A 21,535-nucleotide genomic window follows, 5' to 3' on the forward strand; every position below is an offset into this window, starting at 1 on the left:
ACAAAAGCTAAAGCCTTTGTGTACCCCAGGATCAGTCCAAATAACTCCACTGAGTTTAATCTGAGTTGACCTTGTTATTAATGAAGAGACTTGCTTTATTAATCTATAGTCTTAAACTGGACTGGTTTCATTCAGATAAGAGAGAATTTGAAGGCAATATTCATCTCAGATAACCAGTCATATCCTAGCTGATAAATATTTATAGATAAGGCAGTCTGTCAGCAAAACGCACCTTGCCAAGGTCAACAGTGTTATTCTGATTAAAAGTTTGAACATTTATTTTAATTTCACATTGTTCTAAAAGAAACCACATTCTCTTTTGAAAAGAGGATGTGGTTCTGGGCTTGGATGGCTTTGAGTTTCATTACTTTATGACTGCTTCGCCATTACTTAAACAGTGAATCTATTTGTTCTTTCCAGAAGTATGTGTGGGTAATTACAGAACTCCCTTTCCTTCCAAAATTTGCTTAATATTTCTTCCAAGCCAGCAGCTGAAGTACAGACAACTGAAATTTAAAAAAAAAAAAAAAAGGATAGAATGCCATGTTTGTGTCAGTTTCTATAACCGCAGTTGAGCTGCCTTAGATGGTATGGTTGGGCTTGAGATATGACTGCCTTCAGCTTTGTACAAATGACAGACATTGACCATTTTAAGAGAGCTGTTTGATTTCCCTGATTTGTCATGCCAAAACCAAACAACTGAAATGATCAAGTAAAACTAAATTTATTTTTCATTCAGTTAAACAAAAACTGAGATACCAGTAGTAAGTTTTCCCTTTTGTTTTTAATCACCAAAAAGCTGAAATATATTTTACTAAAAGCTTTTTGATGCAAATCACTCTCTTTTTCCTGCCAAATACTTCAGAAAGAAGAACAAGGAATATTTCCCAAGTGGTTCTGCTGGAATGCTACTTCAAAAGGCTGCTTCTGTAAACCAATTCACAATAGCCACTTTTGGCACAAGTTTTGAACAAAGGCCAGGGTGTTAGGGAAGAGGAATATGTGCCTATTATACTTACAAGTTGTGAAGACTCCAGTCTCTCTGGCGCTTTGCAAGTCATCTTTAACTGCCACGAGGTACACAGTATACTCAGTGCCAGACTGCAAGTTCCTGAGAAGGTACTTGGTGGCAGAAGGTCCTACATTGTAGGTTCTCGGCTGACCTCCTCTTGTGGGACCTGCAGTCAGCCGGTACCCTGTGATCACAGCACGGGGCCGCGTCCACAACACTAACACCGAATGCTCCGTGGTATTGAGAAACCTCAGGTTGGTGGGGGCATCAAGCTCTGGGGAGGAAGAACATAAGATCAGTTTTCCAGCTGAATCTCCACTTCATCCCTGTTTCCAAAGCACGTCCATTAGCATGCAAAAAACATGGATGTATAATGAGGTTGTCGAGCCTGTACTTCTCACTTAGGGCACGAGTGCAATGGTAGGGAAGAAAGAAGGTGGGGACCATGAGAAAGCTGGAAATAGGAGTGAAATAACTATATCCATGCCTCAGTGCCATCAGTAATATGCTGGGCCAGGCAGACCTGTGTATTCTGGGCTGTGCCAATTTGGGTCGCTGCCATATGTGCCCATCCCATGGGAGGTCAGGCTATCGGCTGAGGCGAGACAGAAGAACCCAACCACACTTGGGAATTTCAATAGTTTCTCAGGAATGCTGAGCATTTTTTAAAAATCAGCTCAGTTTAGACTTGTCAGCATAAGCACAGAAATCTAACTTCAGCCCTTTTTCATTAAAAAGATTTATTCTTTCAAACCTTTGCCCAGTCCTACTCCCTGCCCTCTCAAAATCCCTTCCCAAAACAAAACACCCCCACTTTGTCATTTTAATGCAAAAATAAGTAACAGTCAGCGACTTTCAGCAGAAAACCAGTTCCTAGATCTACTTAAAAATAATCAGGCAGTGGAACTGACTATACAACAACTTTAAGCATGCTCATCTCTCCCACCGGACTCATGCAACAGCTCTTATCAGGCGTCCTCCCCCTTTTATCACTGCCCCTGGGAAGCTGCTGAAACTGATAACCCAGAAAAATCACACAAATAAGAGGCTGAAGCAATTCAGCTTCTTCAGCCCTACAGAGGAGTCTGGTGAACAGTGGAGATGTCACCGCTTTTGGCTGAGACAAGATGAGGCTCAGAGGGAAAAAGACCCTTAAGCAATTTGCCCCGACAGCAGGCAGGGTAGCACTGGTTACAGCAAAGGGTTTATAGCATCTACATGGCAAGTTTCCCCACCTTTTCTGGGTCCCAATCATATGTTGAAATTAAGAGCAGTGAGGAGAGGTTCCATCAATACTCTTTTTTGATGGAAAATACTTTTTTCTCCCCCTGGATAAGTAATATTTTTGTGATAAAAATTAATGTTTTCATCACTCTCCCAGTGATTCAGTGGGAAGCAGATTTTGTCCTTTGTTTTCTCCCCAGTTTTTTTTCCCTTTTTGAGGAGAGAGGGAGAAAGAAGTGAAGACTTCCTTCTTCCACCACTTGAAAAGATGGGGGAAGACAGTTCTAAAATACAAAGGATGAGTGTGACCCTCCTTAGGCCCATCTCTGTCCCACGGGGCTGAGAGTCAGCTTCATCTCTTCGTGGTACTTAGATCTGTACTGTCTCACCTGACACAGATTTTTCTCTTCCTCCAATCTGTAGCCTACAGTCAGTTCCTTTCTACACAATTTAATTTGCCAGCTCTATTAGGCTTTTATCACTTCCTTATCCCATAGTAAAGGGAAAAGAGGGAGATTAAAAAGCCACACACACACTCAGGGTTTATTTGTAGACTGCTTTTTAACGGAAGGCCAAAAAGAGAATCACATTTACACCGTGGGAAGAGACTTTTGCTGCAGGGTTTTCCTTGGGAACTCTGAATGATTTCTGTTTCCCAGGACTTTCGATTACAGGATGCGATTTATGTGAATACTTTCTGAAATGTGGTTTAGGCAAAGCAGTTAAGCGGATGATCACCACCTATGGAAAATGATACCAGACATTTGTAACTAGCCCTGTGCTATCTGAATCAAATGCCTGTGCTCCGACGTACACCACTGCGTGCAGTCTTTCGGAGGGGCTCTACACCTAGCCAAGGCTCCCAAAAACAACCACAAGAACTTACAGATCCAAGTGGGAACTGAGCTCTTGTTGTTCTAACAAGCTTCCAAGAGAGTTCAGACTCCCAGGTCGCATCCTTGCTTTTGAAAGCCTCACTTGAAAGAGGAGGGAGGGTGTTCACACCATCTATGTTACACTCAAATCAGATACCTACGTCAAAGGGCAAACATAAGGATCCCATTCTCCCTGCATAGTCAAAGGAAACAGTAAGAGGAAGAGGCACTATCCACAATTCCTAACTTTATGGATGTGAGTAAAGAGTATTTCTCAAACAGCATGGCTATATTCACAGATTATTCCATTTCCTTTCCTTCCCTTCCTGCTCATCTTTATAAGAGTTGGGCTGGATTCTCAAAAGTCATTCTCATTTACTGAAAAGTATCAGAACAGCAGAAGTGCATAGCTGAATTTTGGTCCTTTGAATAATGTGACCCAGTCAAATAACACCACAAACATGAAGTCACACTTCTATTGCCCAATAAACAGGATCTGTTCAAATTAACTACATCGCAGGTCCCATCTGATCTGCTTCTCTTGGATAAAAAATGGATATAACCACTCAAACTCATGCTAAACTTCTCCTCTTCCATCTGAAAGCCTACATCTTGCCCAGACACTGCTCCTCTCTTCCTTGCACTTCTGCAAAGCAAAAAGCAATGCCTAACAGACCACTTATCTTGCCTCACACTGGTGACATGTTGCACTGCCACTAAATCATTAACAATCAGGTTCTGAGAGATCCGGCACGACCGTTTCTAAAAACTTCATGCTTCCCATGGCCTTTTGTCAAAAGTCCATTGAGGTCGCTGCAAACCAGTTTCTCAGTTTTCTCCGGGATGACAGTGAAATTTCTGGGGTGGTGAGACAGCCTGCGGAAAACCAGGCCTAACCTAGCAAAGCTGAAATGCGACCAGTCCTTTTAACAGCAAAGCCTGTCCTCACATGCACATGCATAACTCCTACTGCTGACAGTGGAGCCAAATAGACATGTAGCTGTCAGAAAGGAGATAAGAGATTTTCAGAGTAATCTCAGCCAGGATCCCAAGTCATGCTGAAATCTGCCCTAAGGTATCCTCAAAAAAGACCCAAAAAACAACCATGCACTGCAATCTGTGCTGTAAAAGAACTGCAGGGCCCATCAGTTCTCAGTCAGTAATAAAAAAGTTGAATTCAAGCCATATGAAATTGTTTTAAAGTGCCATGAGAATTAAACTCCCATTGGAAAGCCCTGGAGGAGGAGAACTCTGCTGAAGAGACCATTGTTTGAGTGAATCAATTCCCAGCCATGTCATCCTAGCTATGGGATACCTCCTGGGCTATAACTGTTGCACATCAAGTGCTTGGTTTATGTATTTCTCTAAGTGACACAGGAATATGCACTTCAAAAGGTTGAAAAAAGCATGAAGGAAAGACACTTACTGGTGGTTTGCTCTCCAGTCAAAGGTTTGCTCTCCCTGCCATGGCTCAGGGCAAAGATCTTGAAGAGATAGGTTGTTCCTGGGATCAGGTCAACTACTTCAGCGAAAGAGCTCCTGGTGACAGGCAGTCTCTGGCCATGCTGGCCAGGGCGATTGACAGGGATCACTTCCACTCGATAGCCAGACACTTGGCTCTGTGGTGGAGTCCACATGATGGTGATCTTGACATCAGAAACCTCCACAAACTGCAGATCTCTGGGTGAAGGAACTTCATCTGAAAGCAGAGCGACAGAACAGTGTCAGAGGGAGTCCTTAGCAACCAGCAGAAGAAGCTGTACGTGGAAAAAAAGTGACTTTTGACTGAAAAATGGATAGCCCAAGAATATTTACCAAACTAAAAATGTCATGGTAACCTTACTGTAAACACGTATATACGCATTCCCAGACAATATTCGAGCAGACTACAATTCAATGTCACTACATAATTTTAAGTAGTTTATGCCTTCAGTCATAGAGGGTATCTTGCTGTCACAGAAAGAGAGCTGAAAGACCATATGTAATTTGCTATAGAACTTCAAGTATTTGCAGAACCAAAAGCTTGGGGAAAAAAAATACTCCGGGGGCTGGAAACAAGGACATCCTTTTAAAATTAATAGAGAGGGTTTTCAAAACCCATGGTGTGTTCTGAATGTCTATAATTAACTTGAAATCCATCTTTTATAATTAAACAAGTACATGGGCTGATCTGGCCTTACTGTAGTCAAGGACAAAATCCAGTTCTCTCTGTGCTGGTCCACAGTACTGCACTCTTGAATTCCTACATTCAAATTAAGTTTCTTCAGATTAGGACCGATATTGCCCTAAGGTTAACCAATGCACATTTTTGGAAGATACAAATGCCAAACCATAAAATCATTGAGCTGAGTTCATTCCTGGTAAATTCCCATTTGCAAACACGTGCTTGCAACTTGCAGGACCATCAAATTCCACTGCTACCACATCAGACCCCGATTCTTTCACTATCCTTTCTTTTGGTTTGGCTATTCAGCTCAATTGGATACTTAAAGAACCCTGAAACCAGCAGTTTTTTAAATTGTGGGTGTCTCAAGTTCAGATCGTATGGTGTTATTTTGGCACACCAGTCAATGCTGAGCAATCACCCATCTGTACTGACTGCAATGAAAAATAATGGTTTGGACTGAAAGGGAGAGGGAGAACCAGGTGAATGATTTGAATTTGTGTTGTGATGTCTGAGTACATAATCTTAAGCATCTGCAGGCCAAGTACTGAGGCAAAATTATTTACCAGGCTCTTAAGAAGATCTCTTAGCAGAATCCCCTTAAGACAACTTAGGAAACTCTGATCCATAGACACAGTGCAAGCCTAACCTTTTAACCTGCCTGCAGTCTGATTCCTAGGAATTATCATGGAATCATAGAATAATTTTTTGTTGGAAGAGAACCTCAAGATCATAGAGTCCAACCATAACCTAACTCTGGCACTTAGCTACATCCCTAAGAACCTCATCTAATTACAACCCTCTTCATGCAGAGTGGTGGCTTGACTGTGTCAATTAATAAGTGAGTATGGCCTTACTGTGACATGTACAATTAAAAACCACAACAACAGCAGCAAAAATCCAGAATTGAGTCCATTTAAGGATTAGTTTAGCTAGAGCAATGTGAGCCTGCATTGTCATTTGGCTCTACGTACTAACAGAAAATTCAGTGACTGATATCCAGAACCATTACCTGTGCGTGGGACACCAGTTGTTTCCTGTTGGATGAAGACAGGAGTACTCTCCTGATTTTCTTCCACTGCGTAGATGCTGATGTTATACTGAACACCCGGCATCAAGTCACTGAGTGTTACAGAGGTAGCAGTGTCAGGCAGGTTGAGCTCTGTGCTGCTGCCTTCCACGGAGGGTGTGTAGATAATCCGGTAGCCTGAAGCAGGAGAGAGATAAATATAGCCCTTAGCCACAAGCAGTAAGACAGCACAAGGAATGCTAGAAATGAGAATTAAATTGATCTCCCCACTGAGGTTTCATAAAAATAGTCCTTAAATTCAGTGGAACATGTGGCTTGCCTGGGCTCACATCCCGTCTAAAGATCGCACACTCATAATGCCTTTCAAAGCATAATTTGACCTGAATCAGAATATTTCTGAGTTTTGACTTGTGGATTTAGGGTCTGTACAGTTCTCACACTTGTTATAGGATGGTCTGCATGACAGATACAAAGATAAGATCATGGGGCTTGTTTTTATTTAATACAAATCCAGAAGGAATTGTTTTGCATCCGGCCTCCTGAACTGGCTGGTTCAGACAGTGAAACCAAGCAAAAGCTAAACTGCCCATGTGCTTTCCAGCTGGCCTCTTGGACTGAGCAGAATTACATACTAGCCCTCTGTCTCAGAGTTATACTTAATTTGCTTTTTTTATCTAGATCTCAGATTCTACCAATAGTGCAAAATAAGTGCACTCCAATGAGACAAACCTGTGATCGGAGCCTGTGGCCTGCTCCAGTTAATGACAATTGATGTGTCATCTACACTTTCCACACTGTGAGCAGGAGGTGCATCAGGAGCTGTTTAAGGGAATAAACAGAGGAAGACAGCACGCATGAGGATAAGAGGGTAAGAAAAAAATATTGAGCAAACAATTAAAACAGCTTTCAAAGTGCAGCAACACCCATTCACACATACCTGTAGTCTGTGAAGTAGACAGAATCAGATTCTGCTCTCCTTCTTCAGAGATCTGGTAGACATTAACAATATACTTGCGACCAGGAAGCAAATCAGGGATGTTGACTGAAGTGGCTGTGCTTGGAAGATCTAAGGAAAACAGGAAAGAAAAAATTGCCTTAGTAATTATACTTTCTTGTTTTCTCTCCAAATGAAATAATTGAGACCTCTGTTCTAATCTTGGCTGAATCACAGTCTTCCTGCAATTGAACAGCAGTAGTTCTGCACTGTGTCTTTAGTCCACGTCAGACAAGTCATGTGGAGAGCTGGGACAGGTCTCCACACTCTGCAAGGACAGCAAGGCAATGGGAGCAGCAGCCCCCTGCACACTGGTGGCATTTAGCCATCTCAGCTGAGTACTCATTTCATACCCTGTTGTATTTGCAATACAGAAATATATGGAAAATTTTTCACATGGATAGCTTATATGGAAAAACTGACTCATGAGTGGAGAAGAATGATATTATGAAGGCTGCTGAACCTCTCTCCCTGCTCCCTTCCCCCAGATGTCCACCTACGTGCCAGATGTAGGAAATTCCCCAAGAAGCAGCCCCTTACTGGCCAGACAGAAGCCAAGCATCTTAACAGGAACTGGGAACTGCTTTTCAATTTGTCTGTAAACCTCTGTCTGTAGACAGGTGAGCTCAGGAGCTGCTTCACAACACAGCTCAGCTGTCTGGGCAGCCAGCATGCAGACAAGAAAGGTGGTGACAGTGCTGGCAGTCCCAATCAAAGCCACTTCTGCTCATGACTACATGCCTGTGAGTCCAGGGAGAAATATTAAGTCAGGGGATTACTGTTCTTTTTCTAATGTTGTTCTTCTATTGCATTCATGTCCTAATAGCTATCACAAGCTCAAATCCTTGTGAAGTATTGGTATTGCCATTGTTAATACAGGAAGTTAGGAAAAAGAAGTTAAGCTGAAATTACGTGTGGTGACAGAGGTTCTACGGTAGATGTTGGAGATGTATGTTCAGTTCCTAGGTCTGAGTCCAGTGCCCTTAACCAGCTTCCTGGCTCAGCTAAGTTGTCTCATTATCAAAGATGAAAAAGATCTGATCTAAACAAAAGAACTGACAGAGCAGACTGGAACAGACATCCATGAGATGACAAAATAGCCAAGAGGGGGCATTTGGGAAAGACTTCTCTCTGCCCATTCTGATGGAAGGACAAAGGTATAGCAAAGGAAGTTAGCCAGGTGGCAGGTTCAAAAACCAGATTTGGTTGTCTTATCTGCACTGCTGCTCACTTCAAAATGCTGTGGAAGATAGTGAATTTACATGATTTCAAAAGGAAAAGAAGACTGGACAAATTAATATTCTTCTTTGGATGTGAACTTACAGCCACTGACAGAAAAAGGACAATGAGCTAACTGAGCTTTTAACCTGAGCTAGTTCTGCCACTCTCATATACTAATTGGATCAAAATGAAAGACTAAGATCCTCCCTATTTACGTTAGTTATACCGATTGGCACAGAAAACAGTGATGCAGTGTCAGCAATGCTTTGGCCTAGTAGACTCAAATATTGTCTCACCAAGATACTGCGGCTCATCACCCTCCTCGCTCAGCTCATACTCAACACGGAATCCAGAAACTGTGTCAGAAGCAGAAACCCAGGAGACAACAAAACTGTTGGCTGTGATTTCAGTAACTGACTCTGAAGTAGCAACCACAGGAGGAAGAAGAGTTGTCTCTCCTGAAACAGTGTTGCCTACAAGAGAGAAGAAAGAGGTTTAAATAACCATCGCTACTTATGTTAACTGGGATACACAAAACAAAGAATCAGGTGAAAGAGATCGGGTTTTTCTGGCTGTGCTGCTGTTCAACTTACTTGTCACTGCTGTGGTGCTGGTTGTGGTAAAATCAAAGCGGGTGACTTCTTTGTGTCCATATCGCTGAACACTGATGAGCTGTCCTTCATATATCACACCAGGCTTCAGGCCTGATATGGTGTAGGAGTTCTGGTAGCCGGGGATGGTGGCTTCTTTCCACTGCCTTCCAGAGTTTTTCTGCAAGAACAAGGACACCCAAAGAGTGAGAGACTCCCTAGCCCACAAGCAGGGCTATCTAGAGACCTGACCTGCTACACAGTTACCAAGCACTCTGATATTCAGACACAGGTGTGACTCAAATGGCTAATGCACAGAGTCAAGTCATAGGAGATGAGAAAGGTATGCCAGGAAGCAGGGCTAATGACATTTTTGGGTGATTAAGTGTTTGTCAGTTAGTCCCAGCAAAAATCTAGCTTTGAACTTTTTCTTTTAAAAGAAGCATTATTTGTAATATATACACTAAACTCATTCCTTCATCAAAAATCTGTGAAGGCAAGAATGGCTGAAAAATGCATATTCGAAGGCTCTTCACAATAACACTAAGCCATCATCTGAAAACAATATATAGAAAAGTTCTTCCCTCCTACCCTGCATTTGAACTCTATGGGAAGCTCCAAAATAATGCTCCATCCTCTGAGATTTGTACTCCAGTGCTTTAAAGACCATTTCATTCAGGCCTTGATCCAAGATACACTGAAGTCAGTAAGACGACTTCAGTGCCTTTAATGGTTTTGGATCAGGGCCCTCATTGTTCTCTTAATAACAGGCAGCATCGAGGTACTGATGGTCTTAATCACTAACTGGTCTTTTGTGAAGCTGTACTCAGAGGAACTGTACTCAGAGGAACTGCAACAACTCATCTAGGTTGGTTAAAACCGACCATTCCTCAAACATGAGTGAGCCAACAAGCAGTGGTTAACCAGCTTTGGTTTAGACTTTACAGAAGATGGGAGATGACTGTTTATTTAATCCTATGCTAGCTGTTTATATCTTCATATCCTACTTGTTTTCACCTCCTCATTAACAGGATAAAATCTATCCCAGTTGTCTTTGGATATGCACATGGTACTAAGACAATGTTTCTTAGGATAAAGAAGCTTCTACAAGGATTGACATTAGTTAAAGTGAGGAAGGTTACAAACTCGTCTGCTTACTGTGCTTGTGCTTTGGTTAATAAGATACTTCATGAACATGGTGACCAGTAAAGTTTGGGCAGAGAAACATCAAGTGTTTATACAGCACTGGCTGTCTTTGATCCTCAGAGTAACTGTTGACATCAACAGGACAAGGACAGTGAATTAGCAACTAAAGTTTGCTGAAATTGTGTCAGCTGCTTCTTTCAGACACCAGGAAAAAACAAAAAAAAAAAAAGCAAGCTAATTTTGATGAATGAATGATGAAGAATGTGGCACTCACCGGTCTCCAGCGCAAGATATACTTGGTGATGTGAGATCGTTCAGGAGCATTCCACTGGATGGGATGTGAGTTTGGCTGATTTGTACTCTCTGTGATGATCACCTGAACAGGCCCCGTTGAGCCTGAAAAAAAAAATTGCCATTTTTAACACACTAGTGATGCTTTTCTTCTGCCTTCATTGTGGAGTCAAAAAGCAAGAAAGTTGTGTGGCTCACATACTGTTTCTGTACATGGGAAGTAAGTTATATCATCTTTCTATCCTTAATGCTTCATCGCTATTTAAAGAAGTGATGAATTAAAATATATTCTGTCAGGGAGTTAACGTGCTGTTTGAGTTAATTTCCCATGAGTTCTCAATGAAATAGAACACCAGAGTGGTCTAGTATAGAAAAAGTCTGCAAAGCAAAGTCATATTGTTCAAACAGAAGGAACTTCTCAGCAACTAATTACTTTTGTCAATTAATGTCTTCTGCACTGGGAGCAGGGAGACAGATGAGAAGTATCTGCCCAGTTCAGGTCTGATCTTGTGGCATGGTGAGGGCAAATTCCTGATTTGACATTGAATGTGCCCTGCAAAGAGACACTAATCTTTCACTATTATACTCCATTTCTTCATCAGTCAATTTGAAACACTGAATTTTCATGACTCTGTGGAGCGCTCCACAGGCAGTGAGACAAGCCTTCTGCACACAGACCACACCAGAAGGGCTAGTGGAAGTCTGGAGACAAATCATACCCACAAACTCAGGGAAATACAAGGTCAGCCATGCTCTAACTTTTGAGACCACTGATTACATCTAGCTAGATCAGGCTCAGGCATATTTTCTCCACAAAGCTCTCTAATAGAGAAGGAAAGCTTTCATGATCCCATGGTTCTCCTTTCAATCTCTCTCAGCCTTGCTTGGAAGGTTTCACTGAATACTCAGCAGCACTGTCCTCAGGTTAGTTCTCAGAAAATCCCAAAGAGAAGCTGGAATCTGCAGGAAAGTGTCTCATTTTAGCCATTAAATTACATTCACCCTCCTCCCACTCCCAACATTTCTAATTATAATTTATTTGGACAACTGTCTGACATATATATCTGCTCCATATTTAATGGGACTTCTAGGCAAACAAACTTGTGCCCACATGCAGGAAATTTCAAAGCTCACCTAACCCCAAACCTACATTCAGAAACATTAGATTTGGTTTATTTGCACATTTTCAGTCACTCTTGTGTCTACAGAAGCCCAAAGCCCTGGTCTCCAGTCTGGAGGCATGCATATTTCACATAGCTCAGAGAGATGCTTGTTTAAGCAGTCTGACAGGAGTCACTGGGGCTCAAGCAAGCCCCATTAAAAAAACTCAGGAAAAAAAAAGTCCTAAGGCAGCCTACTTACTGTTCTTGCCCTCCACAGTTTGTGGCCCCAAAGAAAGGCACGTCTGTAGTTCTGTCTGCCAAGTGTCTTGCCTTGTCTCTGGCTCACTAACTGGTTGGCCGTGGACAGAAATGCAGCCAGTTCATTAACAACACTGCTGAGTATAGGTCAGGTTCAATAGGGTGCTGTCACCCAGACCTTCTATACAACATGTGTGAAGCAAGTCACAGAGAAGAGGTACCTTATTTACACGATGTATGTAGGTGCAGTAGACTTCTAGGGGCTAATCCCCTTCTACAACAGGGGCATCTATATTAAAAGCCTCTTTCTGAATGAGCCTCACATTCCCTTTCTTATCTTGCAGGGCACTTACGATATAAATGTCTTGCAACTAGTGAGCGGACAAACTCTTCTTAACCTATCTTAATATAAAAGCAGAGAATCAACTCAGCACTGAAGCTGCTACATCCATTCCTCCACATTTATGCTCAAAGATGAATTGGGGAACCAATTACACGAGCATAGTCTTCTCCTAACAGGGAAGGCAAAACAACTATTTCATCTTATTCAGATTAATACACTGGCAGTTGCAACTTCAAACAGGAAAGTAGAGAGGTTCCCCTTATCATGTTCTGTTCAGGGAACTGAAACAGAACAAGCCAACAAACAGGTATTGCCTGTCCCTATAATGATTTCCTGGAACTAACTGGGCAAACGAAAGCTCAAATATTTAAGTTATTCAGGGCACTGATCAGAAAAAATGCTTCATTCTGTGGAGGATTTTCCTTCTGTAGTAAGCAGGAAAGGAAAGACTACACATGTAAGAGCTTTAAGCAAAAGAAACTGAAGGTCACAAGTGTGATATTGCTAAATACCAAGAGGCAATGTAAACCCAAGTTGTGGGAACTTACAGTGATTCTCAAAACTAACCCTGGCCTCAGGAAAAGCTGTTCAAAGTCTGGCCCTGTCTTTATAATCATTACATCTGTTTGTGTCTGCCAAGGGTGGTGTGGGAAATGGTTCTGTTTAAAAAGGAAACCAAAAGGAATAATGTACAAAAACCTGAACAGGTGGAAAGATGGCTTTCCTCATGTCTTAATCAGCAGATGAGTTAGTTATCTGTTGGGTTTCTTACCAGGATAGGCCTGAAGAGGCTGGCAATGCCATTCTCCAATACCACGACCATAGCAATAGCACTGGTATCTGACGCCGTGGACGTACTTCTCCCACGAGTCTCCAATTTGGTAAAAGGTGCGGGTTTCTGAATCCTGGCACTGATCTAAAGGCATAAGAGAGACAGTTAACCACAGCATGTTACTGAAACTATAGCAAAAAATGTATGCTGAACACAGAAGAGCAAATCAGCAGAGAATTTTACATGGAGAAATGCAATAACAATGTTTATTTGCAAATATAGTTAGAGAAAGTGGCAAGAGAAATTGAATCTCAAATCAAGGTTCTCTATATATCAATGCATGTGTTAAGTTAGATACTATGTGACTAATTCAGCTGTGACGCATTTCTTAAGATACTGCTAAGTACAGGCCATCCACCTGGCAAGCTTCCCTGGGAGGTCAATGGGATGTTCCTTCAAGAAAGGATTTATTTTGGACTATCTATTGTGGAGCCCAATTCCGCTCCAGTCAACTAAGTTCTTCTCTCATCCGAAGCTAAACCATGCTGTTCTCAAGGAAATCAATGGCAGAATTCCTGCTGGCTTCAGCAGAATTCAGTCATACTTTACAAGTCCAAAGTCAACCATTCATTTTCAGCAGAGTCTTTCCAGATTCATCATTGTATAAACCGAAGGAGGACAGACCAAATCCTGAAGTCAGCATAGCTAGTGTGAATACAACACAGCACCAGTGCTTCAGTACACTTTCCAGTCTGACCTGTGCCTGTGTTTCTGTCTCAACGGAAATTTTCTGTGAGAACTAGCATTAGGCTTGCTTGGATAAACAGGAGCCTCATTTAGAGAGAGCCAACAAAATTAAACTGATTACACCTTTACAGATAGGTGAAATCATCCCTTCTCCTCTTGTTTCAAAGAAGTAATTTTCAGGAGCTATACAGTCCAAGTTCCTCCAGTAAACCTGTACAGATATTACTGTAAATAAAGCTGAACTTAACCACTAGTTCTTTCTAATAGATTTTTTGGCAATAGTTTGAAGTTCTCTTGGATTCAGTAATTGCAAACCAAACAGCCAGGTCTTATCTTCCAATCAAGGTTCACTAGGGAAGTGGGGGAGGCAGAAGAGATGAAATCTCATTCCTGCAGAGAACCACGATGGTTTTAGCTAACCTCCAGGGTGCTATTAACACGTGTTCTCATCCTGAGCTTTCTCTCTTTGCCAGAATGAAGGGCAGCCAAAAAAATCAATTTAGTCCAAGGTAAGTTAATATATGCTGGTGCTCTTTCCTCAGTTCAGTGAGAATACCTAAAGATTTTAGGATAGAGAAAGGAAAGAAAACTGATCCTAGCATTAGTGCCTAGCTGCATATTGTTTAATCAGCACCCTGTCTGAGAGCCCTGCCTGCTAGGCTGACAGCTCAGGTACCAGAATTCAGCCAAATCAACCCTGCCTGGGGCTAACATGCCCCATTACCACAACCTGCTACATTTTAAGAGGTACATTGCCACAATCCATTACTACTGCACCATCACTGAGTTCTTCCGTGGCATGTCTGCTAACCCAAGCTTATCTTCTTAAAACTAGGAATGCCGTTTTACTTACCCTCCACCAAATCCAGTGTTACTTCTACTTTTGCAGTTGTGCAATTCAGGGCAGAAAGTGGGCAAAGACCGTGCTCAAATTCACACACCAGTTTCACCATACCATAACCAGCCTCTACACAGCCATAGATTGTGTTTGGCAAGAGGGAACAGCTGGTGACTTACCAACAGGATCACATTTCCATCTCCCCCGGCCCTGGCCAAAGCATGTGCAGTTCAGCATGTGCCCCTCATCATGACGCTTGTGGAAGGTCTGGTTCACATCATAGGTGATACCGTCCACAATGCACTGGTCTGTTTGAGAAAGAACAGAGGCAGTTTGTCAGCAATAGCTCTAAGCATTAAGACAAAATCCTTCTGCTTGGCACATCATTCTCTCCTCTTGATCAGCTCACCAAGACTGACCATGACAAGCTCTATTCACGCAGAAGGGAGCCCTCATGATATCTGATCATCACAGATCAGTGCTGCACACACACCACTGCTCCTGGGTTTGTTTATCAGCAATGTACAAATACGCAACACTTACAGAAAACACATCTGTAGGATGCAGACCAAAGTACTGTATGTACAGAACTGCCTGGTTGTTCCTTTTAAGAGATTCCACGTGTGAGAGAAAATCAAAACCAGCATGCTAACTCTCTGACTTCTTCCTCTGACGAAGGTCTAGACTGAAACACCTCAGTCAGTGCTGTCTGAAATCATTAGAACTAAACAAGGAGAAAAGGGCTACTCCAAATTCATACGGATACCACCAGAAGGTATAAACATCCTCATGATGTTATTCTGCTGGGTATCTCTGAAGACAGAACCAGGTCTATTACACACCCAAGGTGCTACTGGTGCCTACCAATCTACAACTCCCTCAAAACACAATAACCGGAGCCCATGCTTAAGTACCATAGTATCAGTCTATCACGTTCAATGCCGACACATTGACCTGCGATCTGGCCCAGAATTCCTAACACCAGTCTAATCACAGCAAGAAGCAGAAAGACAAAACAAACAGGAAAACCACCCCAGAAGCATGTTGTTTTGTTAACTGGGACCCAAGAGACCCAAGTTCAGTCCCACAGTCAATCACAGACCATCTGTCCTTGGGGAAGTGACTCAGTTAATCCCAAGCCTTCATTTCTCATCATACTTTCCCACACCACGGCCACAGCAACAGGATAAACCAAGCAGTACTCCCATGAGTGCTCAAGGCCTTCTCTGGCTAATATGTTGAAACAGCTCTACTTAGATAACCTTTGCCTTTTGGAAAAGCAAATTACGTCTGCCCCCCTCATCAAGAAGACCACTTTAACACCAGAATGAAACTGCAGAGAGAACTAGCTGTGTACGTGGAAAAAAGGAGTTTCACAGACCAGAACTGTTAGCAGTGTATTTCTCACTGTTCTGAAGGAAAGACATTAAAAAAAAAACCCTCCCAAAGCCCTTGAGTGAGCCTTTCCCCATAAATTATATCCCATTTCAGCAGTGGTGTTAAGAGTCCTTTCTTGGCTGCTTGACAGCAACCCCCCTGCCTTTTCCAGACATGAAGCCAATGCTGTGAGCTAGCTGTAGGATGATCAAATGTCTGTGCTTTTAAGTCTTCTTTTTTTGGTATTGCTTAAGCACTTCTCCACTTGGACCACTCATATAAATAAGTAAATAAATAAGATTAATCCCAGTGCTGTCCTGCCAACTTTTCATATAGATTAGCCAGCAAAGGGCTAATCCAGCACAGAGGAATTGAAAATTTCACTGAAAACAATAAAACAGGATGGCTCTGCATTTAAACTTCAGACTAGTTCTTGAGGGAGGGAGTTGCCTCTGCTGAGCTCACTGTAAAGCCACAGTGGTGCTGATCCCAAATGTAGACAAAACAAGATAGAGATACATCCTGATTAAGCTCATCAAGTTTTGCCCCTGCTTGCTAGCCTGCAAAGGCTGAAATAGTACTTTTCCAGCATGTAAACAAGACAGAACTTCATGTAGTCCCTCTGATTCCCTGTCTACTCCAAAGAAAAGCTTGATGATATACAATTCTTGAGCCTGGGCTCAAAGCCACTCACAATGGTGGAAAAGAAATCCAATTTCTCCCACCCCTCAAACACTTAGGCTGAAGCAGTGACATCAATGCAAAAATCAGTACCTCTGAGCTGGGAATAGGCAACGCAAGTCCATTCTCCACGGCCATTTCCTGCGCAAGTACATCTCATCATATGGCCCAGGTCATGTTGTTTATCCCACTCATCTCCAACACGGTACATGACACCATCGTTGGTTGTGCAGATTTCTTCATGGGCTGATTGAGAAGAAAGCAAGCAGATACTTTATGTGGTCAGAATTAGCAAGGTCTTGGGGGCTCAGACCATCTGCAATGCCCCTTCATTCTGTATAGTGGTTTCTGCATCTTAATAAGGAAACTTTAGGCACACACTCAATTTCAAATAGCATTTTTGCTGGGTGATGACATTCTCCAAGTGCAGATTCCTAGTAGGTGTTCATTCATTTTAACTCTCATTTGAAAGCTACTAGAAATAGCTTCTGTACAATGTCCAAGGGGTGCAGTTTGAGTCAGTTCATGTTACATACATGTCCTTATACGAACACAGCCATTTGAAGGCCCATGTGTGTCACAAGCTGTTTAAGTGCTCAGATGCTACATTGCCATTAGTTACCAAAGGCCTTTCATTAAAGAACTGATAGTGACATTCCCTCCCACATGTCCCCTCCTGACATCATGGAGACATGCATGGATTGTAGGAAGGGACCGCAATATTGATTTGGACATTACTGCCCTTTTCAGGGTAACACATCAGTATTATAAATACAAACTTATTCCTAATCACAGGTTGGGCGAGAAGTAATGAGCCAGGAGGGAGAAGCTTTGGCAGGTGTAAAATAAAAGCCTCACTTGCTACAAAGCACTGAAGTCCAATGTTCTCTGATGGATCTACACCAGTTTGCACCAGCTGAGAAGCATGCCTACCAACAGCTTGTAGCAAAGGAGTAACTAAAATTGCCTTCTCCTGGCATTGCCTAAGTCTCTGGTAGAGGTGATCCGTGGGGAAAAAAGGACAAGACAAAACTTCAGAAATGCCTTAAAGGGTTTTGGGCTAGGATGCGGCTCATTGAAAGGTAATAATTAACCAATGACAAACAGCTCTTTACTTTCCAGCTTGATGAACCACTTATAGGTATTCCATAATCCCTTCATGATTCTCAGCCTTACCAGCCATAGGGCAGAAACCAAACTTCTGGTCAGCATCATAGTTCGCAGTGGTTCCACACCACCTCATGTTGTCCCTCCGTCCCTCAGATGTACAGTCAGTGTAGTTGCGGTTATTGTACAGGAAGGGGAAGTGGCACAGAGCACCATTGGAATTGCCACCACGTGTCTGGACCAAAACTGTACAAAAGTGAAAAGAAAACAGAAGCAAATCAAGCCTGTACTCTCCTCCTTAGCACGCAGGGGAAAGCTTGAAAAACAAAACAAAAAAAACGCTACCACTACTTTTTCCCCATGAGTATCCTGTATATTATCAATGGGTCTCTTTTCTTGGCTTTAATTATTTCAGATCTGGAAACATAAGCCTTGCATTGGATCAGTTCAGTTCAAACACTGTTTTAAACAGAGTTATGGAGCCAGCCATGGGAATTCCTGAGGAACAGGGAAAACCAAAGCTTACTGTGTTTGGAAAGTGGCTTTGCAGACTTTTTGTGTCAAGGCCCAGGGAATCAAACTTGCAGTTCTTAGCATACCCGTATTATCTCACTAAGGCTATTACCCAGTTGTGCCCTTTGGCTTAAAGTAAAGCCTCAGTCCTCAGGAAAGGATTACAACTCAGTTATGTACAAGAGAACAAGTCAAAACCTCTCTGCAGGTTGGAAGTTTCATGTTTTGCAAGCAGGAGCAGAAAGAGGGCTGTAATCTATCTGAACCACTCACCTCTTGAGCAACTCTGCATGACAAAAAACGGAGAACAAGGAGCTATTTGTTGAGGTTTTTCTACACTGATTTTTCTCTTTCCCCATGGTATATCACAAGAAGCCTCGCTAAAACAAGGATGTGTGTGCGGACAAAGACGGGAGTATTTTTGGTTTGGGTTTTTGTGCTTGTGTGGGTTTTTTTGTTTGTTTTTGTTTTAGAAAACAAAGACTACTGTATGTGCTGCAGAGAAAAGCTTGACTTTTATCAGAAAAAGAAACTGAAGTAGAACCGAGTTAAAAAAAAAATAATTATGGAGTGTAAGAAACAGTATTTTCATATGGGAATGTAAAAAATTCTCTCCAAGGCCACATCCCAGAGAAGCTGCCCAGATACTGTTAGATGTCTGATGGGCTTCCCAGGAAGGGCAACCACACAGGTAGATCTGTGCTGTGAAGGGAATGCTGATCACCCACAGACAAGAGGGAATGCTGCTGCATTAGTCATGCACCAGCTCTTGATTAGTGATCACAAATCACATTAAAATCACTGCTATATATGGCAACCTGGCTAGACAGTCAGGACGGAATGACAGAGGACCGCACAAACTGTACTCCATGGATATCCTCCTCTTCACAGCCTAATATGGGCACTGGTATGCCAGTTCCGCCAAGAAAAGCCAAAGTCTAAGTATCCTCTCAGCCGTGGGACTCTGATTAGGTACTCCCAGTTCTAAGGTCAGCTCAGAAGAGAGAGAATTAAGACTCACAAAGGTACATCTGTATCACCCTGAGCACCCTCCAAAGATGTCAAGAGCACAAAAGTGCTCTGACACCAGGCAGTCCTCCATTGACAGTACTGCCTTGCTGCTGAGGCATGCCTGGAGTCCCTCCCGACTGCCCGAATTGTTCAGGCAGCCTGTCCCTATGTTCTTCACTCCTTCTTCCATCTGTACACAAGGGTCACATGCATGTAAAGGTCCCTTGAGAAGAACTTACCATTCTGCTCAGTACAGAAGGAGTATCTCCTGTCCTGCTCAAAGTTGGAAGTGGTGCTGCACCAGAGGTGCCCATCTGTGCGGCCTTCGGTGGTACAGGAATAGAAAGTCCTTCCATCGTAGGTGAAAGGCAGAACACAGGCTTCTCCATCAGAATTGCCACCATATGTTTGGGTCACAGCTTTAAAACAAGCAAATCACAGAATTACACTCTGGCTTAAAGCAATCACTAAATCTTGGGCCTCTAAACCAGCAATAGCCCCTCTGGGCCAAGTCACAGGCTGCTGCAAACCCACACTAACTGCCATGGACCTTGGCCAACACAACCAAGAGACAACTGAGCCCCACAGCTGTGTCATTCTTTTACATTCTTTTCCAAACTTATATTATTGCAGCTTGATTTGAATAAAGTTATTAATGCTGCTCCCCAAGGACTCTGTTTTCCCTCAGTAGGTTATATATAGCTCACTGGGAAATGTTTCTACCCTACAGAACCAGGCTTCAAATAACCAAAACAACTATTTCTTCACCCCTTGCACCTTTCTCCAGTATGTCTTCTTCAGAAGACATTTCTAACACACACACAAAAAAGGAATTCTACTTTGAAATCAAACCACGGGGCAGTCTCAAAGATCTCACTGGACTGAACAGACACTAAAACACAAACCCATACCTGTTTCCCGGCAGCTGACTCCATTGCCCAGGCAAGTACACAGCATCTGCTGGCTGCCCTGTGTCTTGAGCCACTGCATACCCACAGAGTACACCACTCCGTTATCCGTTATGCACTGGCCATATGGCTGAGGCTGTGGCTGTTGTGGCTGGGGTTGGTACAACGCAGTCTGCACATTCGTGAAGCTCGGAGAGCCAGATCCTGCAACAGAACACAGGAGAGAAGTGAGAGGTTACATGCAAAGCTAAAGAACAGTTCTGGTAACAATAGCCCCTGGTTTCTACCACTATAGAGTAGCTTTAGAAAGGACCAAGAGCATAAACTGCTTTTCACAGGAATTGCTTAAAAACATGTTTTGGAAAATAAAAAAAAAAAAAAAAAATCATTGAAGGAAATCTAGAATAGGAAAGTCAAAATCAGTAATAAGACTAAAAAATTACCAAGGAAGTAGGGAGATAAGGCAAAAATGATTAATTTTGAATTTTTCATTGAAAAAGAAAAATAAACCACAAATGTATTTATTTACTCTGGAATTTTTAAACTTTAAATCATAGGTTTTGGCCCATTATCATTTGGAATAATCCTGAGAGACAAAGAAGCTTGTTGTCTATATTATGGAAATTTTTGCTAATGATACACACAGGAATATCCACAAATTCAGCTCTGCTGAAATAGGGGAAATAATAATAATAGAAACAAAATACTGGCACCCTTGAAGCTCTGTGCATTTTCATGTTTAGACCTTCTGAAAGTATGAAGTTAATCTGCTGCTACCAAACAGTTAAAGGTCATTTCGCAAGAAAATTTTAGTGTGGATACTGTAAGAAAACAGAATTTTTACATTGCACTTGCCAACGGGAAACCTAAACCCTTAAAAAGGCAAAAAAGAATTCAGAAGCCAAAGACTTTAACAAACCTCGGGCAAAAAATATATGCTACCTATAAACTAGGTAATATTTCATATCAAAATTACAAACTCCCTAATGTACATGTATTAAGTAGCAGTGTATGTGTTCCTTGACATTTCTGGTTTTTAAAGCTCAGCCATTAGTAGGTGTATTTATCTTGTCAAAGAAACCAGATGGTCTCAGTGGAGTTTAAATTAAGGACATTTCAAGAAAGCTACCCTGAGGCAAATACATAAAGTTCAACTATTAACTTGAAGTGCCATGCTTCCAAGACAAAGCTAGTAGATAGTTCCTGTGGATGCACAGCCCTAGATGTGATTTACTGCGCTGTGATTGTGCAGGCAATCACACCTGTATGTGCAAGCCCTTTTTGTGTGCGGAAACAAGGTATAAATTAATCTTATCTATACATGCACAAA

At 42.2% G+C, this 21,535-nt stretch overlaps 1 protein-coding gene across 5 annotated transcripts in view; it reads right to left on the reverse strand.

Annotated features, from left to right (window-relative positions):
• The window catches only part of FN1 (fibronectin 1), a 54,085-nt gene that overhangs the window by 25,468 nt on the left and 7,082 nt on the right, over window positions 1–21,535 (reverse strand). For all 5 annotated transcript variants that reach the window (XM_065069092.1, XM_065069095.1, XM_065069094.1 and 2 more), the window contains exons 7-20: window positions 20,209–20,409; window positions 19,537–19,716; window positions 17,843–18,019; window positions 16,760–16,912; window positions 14,788–14,916; window positions 13,024–13,167; window positions 10,531–10,652; window positions 9,114–9,291; window positions 8,817–8,993; window positions 7,243–7,371; window positions 7,035–7,124; window positions 6,288–6,482; window positions 4,538–4,810; window positions 1,020–1,286 (exon numbers count right to left, since the gene is read on the reverse strand). In XM_065069092.1, the coding sequence (XP_064925164.1) occupies window positions 1,020–1,286; window positions 4,538–4,810; window positions 6,288–6,482; window positions 7,035–7,124; window positions 7,243–7,371; window positions 8,817–8,993; window positions 9,114–9,291; window positions 10,531–10,652; window positions 13,024–13,167; window positions 14,788–14,916; window positions 16,760–16,912; window positions 17,843–18,019; window positions 19,537–19,716; window positions 20,209–20,409 (2,415 nt within the window). The remainder of the gene's footprint in view (window positions 1–1,019; window positions 1,287–4,537; window positions 4,811–6,287; window positions 6,483–7,034; window positions 7,125–7,242; window positions 7,372–8,816; window positions 8,994–9,113; window positions 9,292–10,530; window positions 10,653–13,023; window positions 13,168–14,787; window positions 14,917–16,759; window positions 16,913–17,842; window positions 18,020–19,536; window positions 19,717–20,208; window positions 20,410–21,535) is intronic.

Source organism: Columba livia, chromosome 7 (genome assembly GCF_036013475.1).
Source record: "Columba livia isolate bColLiv1 breed racing homer chromosome 7, bColLiv1.pat.W.v2, whole genome shotgun sequence".
Classification (NCBI taxonomy): Eukaryota; Metazoa; Chordata; class Aves; order Columbiformes; family Columbidae; genus Columba; species Columba livia.